Below are 5,763 nucleotides of genomic sequence, written 5' to 3' on the forward strand. Positions count from 1 at the left end.
AGAGTGTCCGCTCTCTGTGTCTGTGCATTTTGGCTTCAGCAGTTTTGTGTCCGTGTAATACAGTCTGCAGTCTGTGTATTGCACTTCTCTATTTTTAGTTTTGTTCTCACTCCTCTTACTTTACTCTCACACTTCCAAAACCAGGATTTCTAATGAAAATAAGCAATACATTGCTGCACAGGGTCAGGTGTGAAGGATTTTCAAAAGCTGGCAGCACACTGCCATGAACTTTTTGTGACAGACAATATATTGACTAAAACAAAGCTAGGAAAGTGCAAAGGAATGAGGGTGTTTGCTGACCTTGTTCTCACGACAGAAAAGTCATTTCGGGGTGAGACTGTGCCTTGAGCTTCTACAGGAACCTGTTGTCCTGGGCATGGGATCAAGGGTGTTTTTTCAGTTGGAGTTTTCTGGAGTAAGCATTGCAAGATAGGCAGTAGTTGCCATTTAAAAACGAGGTACAATAAAAAGAAAACTGCTAGGAAAATTTCAATTAAAAGAAGCTAATTCATAATGCATAGATTGGTTAAATGTGCACAATTGTAAATACAGACAATAATTTACAGGCTTTTCTCTTGAAATATTGGTGCTGCTATGAGGAGACAAGAGTGTGACTTACTTATAATGCCTTACCATAACATTTCCATACTGTGAATGAAACAGATTAAGTTGACATTATATATTACTTAGCTGTGTACCAATTAGCTAAACAAATGCTATGAATTCCATCACTTATGATGGAAGAAGCTACATAAAAATTGTATAATTACTGCAGTGAGTCATCTAGTTAAATGGCGCTCCTATGTGGACGAATTGATTTCAATGCAAGATTAATAGCCATTTGCTGCTGTTTTACGTGCTTGCCAAAGACCATACTACGTTGTTGCTAAGCATCATTAATGGATTAAAATAAGGGTTCTGCATAATTCCTACGGTGCATCTTCAAACAGCTCGTTTAGTTTGTGCACTAGCCTAGCGCTCGTTAGCCCTACGTAACACACGGGTCTGGAAGGCTGGCACGCGTAGAGGAGGTTAATGCAATCCTAGGAACTCTTTCAAAAGCTCGCAGGTTTTCTTGTGGATGACTTCGCGGAGTTTCCGTACACGCCGGATGCTGGAGGTCCCCACAAAGCTGTCTGGCTGTAGCACGGCCATGCCGTTGTGGACATCTCCCATGATGATGAGCTGGCCGTCCACTGTGGTCATGTTGGGACATGGGCAGCTCCAGTCCATGTTCAAAAGCGTGATTTCCAGGGGTTCCCTCCCCAGGAATTTTAATCCCATTTTTTCATCTTTGAGGATCTCCTCCACTGTCACCAGGGCATGTCCCGAGTCTTGGTCTTCAGTCAGCTCTGTTATACGGCCCAGGATAACAAAGTCGCTTTTGCAGAAGCTCGTCACCAGCTTCTGGCGTGGTTTGCAAGCCTTGCAGTGCGTGTTCTTCGGGAAAGGGCACATCTCTTCGCAGGCCTCCCGGCTCTCAAAGTTGTTCTCGTTGCCTCCACACCCGCCATAAATGAAGGACTGGCACTGCTTCGTCAAGCTGTTGTAGGCCCATCTGGGCTCATAGGCTTTGCAGTGACCCTGGAGGGCTGGCAGATTGCAAATGTTGATTGGGCCATTCATGCAGGTTAGCATACAGTTCTCATAGGTCTCGAAGTGGTTGAGGTTGCTGTTACAGTTCCCATAGATAAAAGTAAAGCAGTTGTTTTTCTTTGCATCATAGTACCACCTGGTCTGCTCTTCCCCACAATCTTCACTGTCTGGTTGCTTCAGGCACTCATCAGTTGGAAAATGCGTTTTGTTCTGGGAAGCTTCTTTGGATGTGGGTTCTCCTTTGATGACTGACAAAGGGAAATCAGCCCTGAGAAGGCCACCGCTGTTTTTGGCAGTGCAGGTGTAGATGCCTGCATCTTGGAGCTGGGTGTTGTAGATGACCAGTTGGGCAATGTTGGTGACCACGACGTTCCCTCTGACGTGGTTTGGCTTCATGATGACTTTGTCTTTCCCATCAACCTGCTTCTCCCATGTGATTTCTGGCTTGGGTCTCCCTGTAACGTCACAGAGGAAGCTGACGGTCTCTCCCACGTAGACAGACTGATGGATGGGGTTGTTCACTAGAGCAGGCGGCAAGATGTCAACCACCGTTGTCTCGGAGTAGGCAGTCGTAGGGCGAGCTGTTGTTTCTGGTGGGATAGGGCTGGTGTTTGGCCAGGTAAGATGGTACCTACAGGTGACTACGTTCAGCGTGATGCCTTTGATGCAAGCTTCTGCATCCATGTAGCACTTGTTGTAGTAGGTGAGCCCGTCGGAGGCACAGGTGAAGCTCGGCTCCTTCTCACACCTGTCCTTGCACTTGCAGACGGGTTGCCCATCCCAGATGTCGCACTCCGACCCTTGCTGGATGCACATGAACCGGTCACAGGTTGCCTCTTTGGGCATTCCCACCGGCCCTTTTTTTCCCTTGACGTCCATGTACCGAGCCGCCACACAACTCTTCGTCCCACAGACATTGGGGCAGCACTTCTCAAAGGTCTCGCACTCCTGTGGGGAAAGGAAGTAACCCCATCGTTACTGGGGACAAAGTAAAGTCCTTTTTGGAGACCCAGGAGGCAGAGCACCCTCAGACTTTCAATGTGTTAGCTCAGGGGACATGCTCTGCACAGGTTTCCATGGTCTGCAACTCAGTGCCACCATGGCAATGGGTAGAAACATCTCCCAGTATCTCTTGAGAGGTGCCAAAACACCTTGGGGCTCCTGAAGTGCTTCAGGAGAAGACTGCAGAGAAGGAAAATGTATTTCTGTGTCTTAAACACTGACCCCATCATAAGTCTTTCCTAGAGTCACATGGACTGCTTGACTACTGAACCAAGACCCCCCCGTCCGCACCCTCCGAAATGCCTGAGGACAAGCCCTGAGAAACAAGAGCGGATGGAAAGTCTTATCATATGGCTGTAGGCAGTAATCCTGCTTATTTTCCACACAAGTATGTAAAGTATTATTTGAATTCCCTGAGACTAACAGCCTGCTTCTGGAGGTGAAACTGCCAAGGATTTGTAATCGTTCACATTGTAGGGGAAATAATAGAATATCTCAGAAGTAAGGCAGTTCTTGCTCCAAAAATAATTTTTCTATGGTATTTAGAAAAACAAACCCAAAACAGCTCATTACGGCTCTTCTGTCCTATTTTAGTCCTATTTTCAAATGCGGCATCACTCTTCTAGTGATTTATTACACCCCATCTCAGCCTCCGTCAGCTCTAATTTGCGGTTAATTTTAGCAGAATTTTCATCTTCGGTGCAGAAGTGGTATTTGATCTGTGTGATCACAGCTGCTGTGTTGTTATGGATTACATTGAGGGACCATGAACGCTGCTGCCGTGTACACAGCAGGGCACATTTCCACCATGTCTTAAACCTCTACAACACCCCAAAACCCAATGGCTTTCTCCATAAGTGAGAACAAAATATTTTTTAAGCTACCAAACCAAATAGCTTCCCCCGAGTCCAGTATCCTTTCCTTATTGGGAAAAACCATGAGCTAAAACCACAACTCTTCCCCCATTTCCAGCAGCACGTTACTGGGTTTCAGCAGCCAAGTTAGAGACCAGAACGGGTGACGATTTGGGCTGAGGTTAAGCAAAGCTGGTGGCAAAGTCCTGCGAGGTCTCAGGACTCGCTGCTGCCACAAGGCAAAAGTGAATAGCCAGTGGCTTCTGGCTTTGGGTGTTCGACCAGTAAATGATGAAAACAACGTCCTCTACTGCTGCTGCTGGGGTTCTGCAAGGGCTTTAATATTCATTGCTGCACCTGGTAGCTCAAATAAAGGGGGCTTATTTGGAAATGACATAAACAGCACCTTCATTCATAACACATAGGATCCATCTGAGCTCTTTGTTGACTTGGTGGCCAGCCTTTTTCTCAATTTCATCCCCCCCCTTTTGGCATTGGTGAAAAAACCTGGCTGCAGAACACAACCCAGGGACTTTTCCAGCGTGGTGCACGTTGCTGTCAGCCTGGTTTGGGCTGCAGTGGCTTTGCTGTTGGACGTGATGTAAGAGGCAGGGTGAGCAGGTATTTTTGGATGCCAGCTTGAGCTGGCAGCGCTGACAGGTTGAAAAATGAATTTTAGGGTTGTAAGCTAAGCACATTTTGAGCTGGGAGCATCACAGAGAGCATCAGCCCGGTCATTTTAACCATGGCCCTGTTTTGCACCCCAAGCACGCTTTGTGCTCCAGATGCAGCAAAGGCTGACGATTTATGTGTTAAATCAAACCATTTCATACAGGATTCTAACTGGGAATACTAAACATTGATGATGGCCAGAACAACAAAGAACATGGTGACATGGCTAAAATACTGTGGATTGGCCCCAGGGCATGCTAAGTTCTGGAGCATCAAATTCAGACATTTCTTTTGAGGAGAAAGTAAGGAAAATGATCAGAGCAAGTGCTGTACCCACGCTGGCATAAGTGACAGCTGCCACACACCTTCCCACGTAACTGATAGCTCATCAAACCCTTTCTATTTTATACAGGTCAATTAAATACCTGCACTGTCAGCATCACATCCTGCCCGGTGCCAGCGCCTCTCTATCTGGGACAGAAATGGACTGTGGCGCAAACAAACCCACCAAAAAAACCCCATTGCCCACAACAGAGAGACAAAGCCACACATCACTCACCAGGTCAGCTTCGCACTCCCTCTTGCAAGTGCTCTGCGCGTCTACCCACAGGTTGGGGTTCATGTCATTGGGACATATCCCGGCGTGCGAATACCGGATGGGAGGCAGCGCTCTCCCCTGCAGAGAGACCTCCAGGAGCAAGAGGACACTGCTCTTCCCCAGCAAGATCCACATCCACCGCGTCAGCAGCACCAACATCTCCGAACTTCTCCAGGGCAGTGGCAGTGACCAAGCTGGAGGTAGTTCTTGTTTGCTTGGGGTTGCTTTTTTTTGGTAAGCCTTAAATTTTCGAGGAACCCAAATGCACCTGACTTCTGCAAAAACTTCAGCAAGCTCCTTCGCTGCCTCTGTCAATAGTGCAGTGTGGTCTGGACCTCATTGGATTAAAGGTCCTAGGAAGTTACCCCCTTATTTTAAGAGAAATGCTAATAGTCTGAGCAGAGTTAGCTCTATTTATACCCTGCCTCTGTTAACAAGTCAGAAAAAGTAAACTTGATTTCTTTGACAGGCACACGCTTCCTATGTCCTGGTGGCAGTCAGACAGATTTGTTGCAAGAAAAAAAAGCTGGAAAGAGTTTAAAAGGCTGGAACTGGCACGGTGGGACCCCTGCATGTTTCTGAATGCAGGGAGGCCTTCTTAACCCCTTTAGACCTAAAGTACTTCCCTATGCTAAGAATGGCATTTACTTCTGAAAGAGTGCTTGTCTAAATAACACGGACCGGTCAGGGGATTTCCCCACGGCAAGGGGCTACACAATCACTTGCTAAAAGGAACAAGTAATAGGATTGAAGCAATTAAAGTGAGAATATCATATTTTAACAAAGGAGGGAGGGAAGAAATAACTTATTTAAACTTGGGATCGACAAAGCAGTGTGTCTGCAGCACTTCTCCTGGGGCTCCTCCGGGCTTTTCTCTTCTCTTTGGAGGGGAGATCTCCAGGATGCTGGGTTTAACGCTGCCCTCCAAACCCCAGCAAGGTGTTAAAAGTGTCCCCGAATTCCTCCACATTTCCTGACAGTCAGATCCCACTGTACAGTGTGTCCCTGACCCCTTTAACAGCGACAACAAAAAAATAGCAG

General features: G+C 47.0%; 1 protein-coding gene across 1 annotated transcript; it reads right to left on the reverse strand.

The window, feature by feature from the left end:
• Positions 1 to 525: 525 nt before the first annotated feature.
• Positions 526 to 5,199, reverse strand: WFIKKN2 (WAP, follistatin/kazal, immunoglobulin, kunitz and netrin domain containing 2). The gene is made up of 2 exons (XM_010192445.1): positions 4,684 to 5,199; positions 526 to 2,544 (listed from the first exon to the last, which is right to left on the reverse strand). Exons 1-2 carry the CDS (start codon positions 4,879 to 4,881, stop codon positions 1,033 to 1,035), a joined length of 1,710 nt encoding a protein of 569 aa, XP_010190747.1. The 5' UTR covers positions 4,882 to 5,199; the 3' UTR covers positions 526 to 1,032.
• Positions 5,200 to 5,763: the final 564 nt, after the last annotated feature.

Source organism: Mesitornis unicolor, unplaced genomic scaffold (genome assembly GCF_000695765.1).
Source record: "Mesitornis unicolor isolate BGI_N332 unplaced genomic scaffold, ASM69576v1 scaffold23069, whole genome shotgun sequence".
In the NCBI taxonomy this organism is placed as follows: Eukaryota; Metazoa; Chordata; class Aves; order Mesitornithiformes; family Mesitornithidae; genus Mesitornis; species Mesitornis unicolor.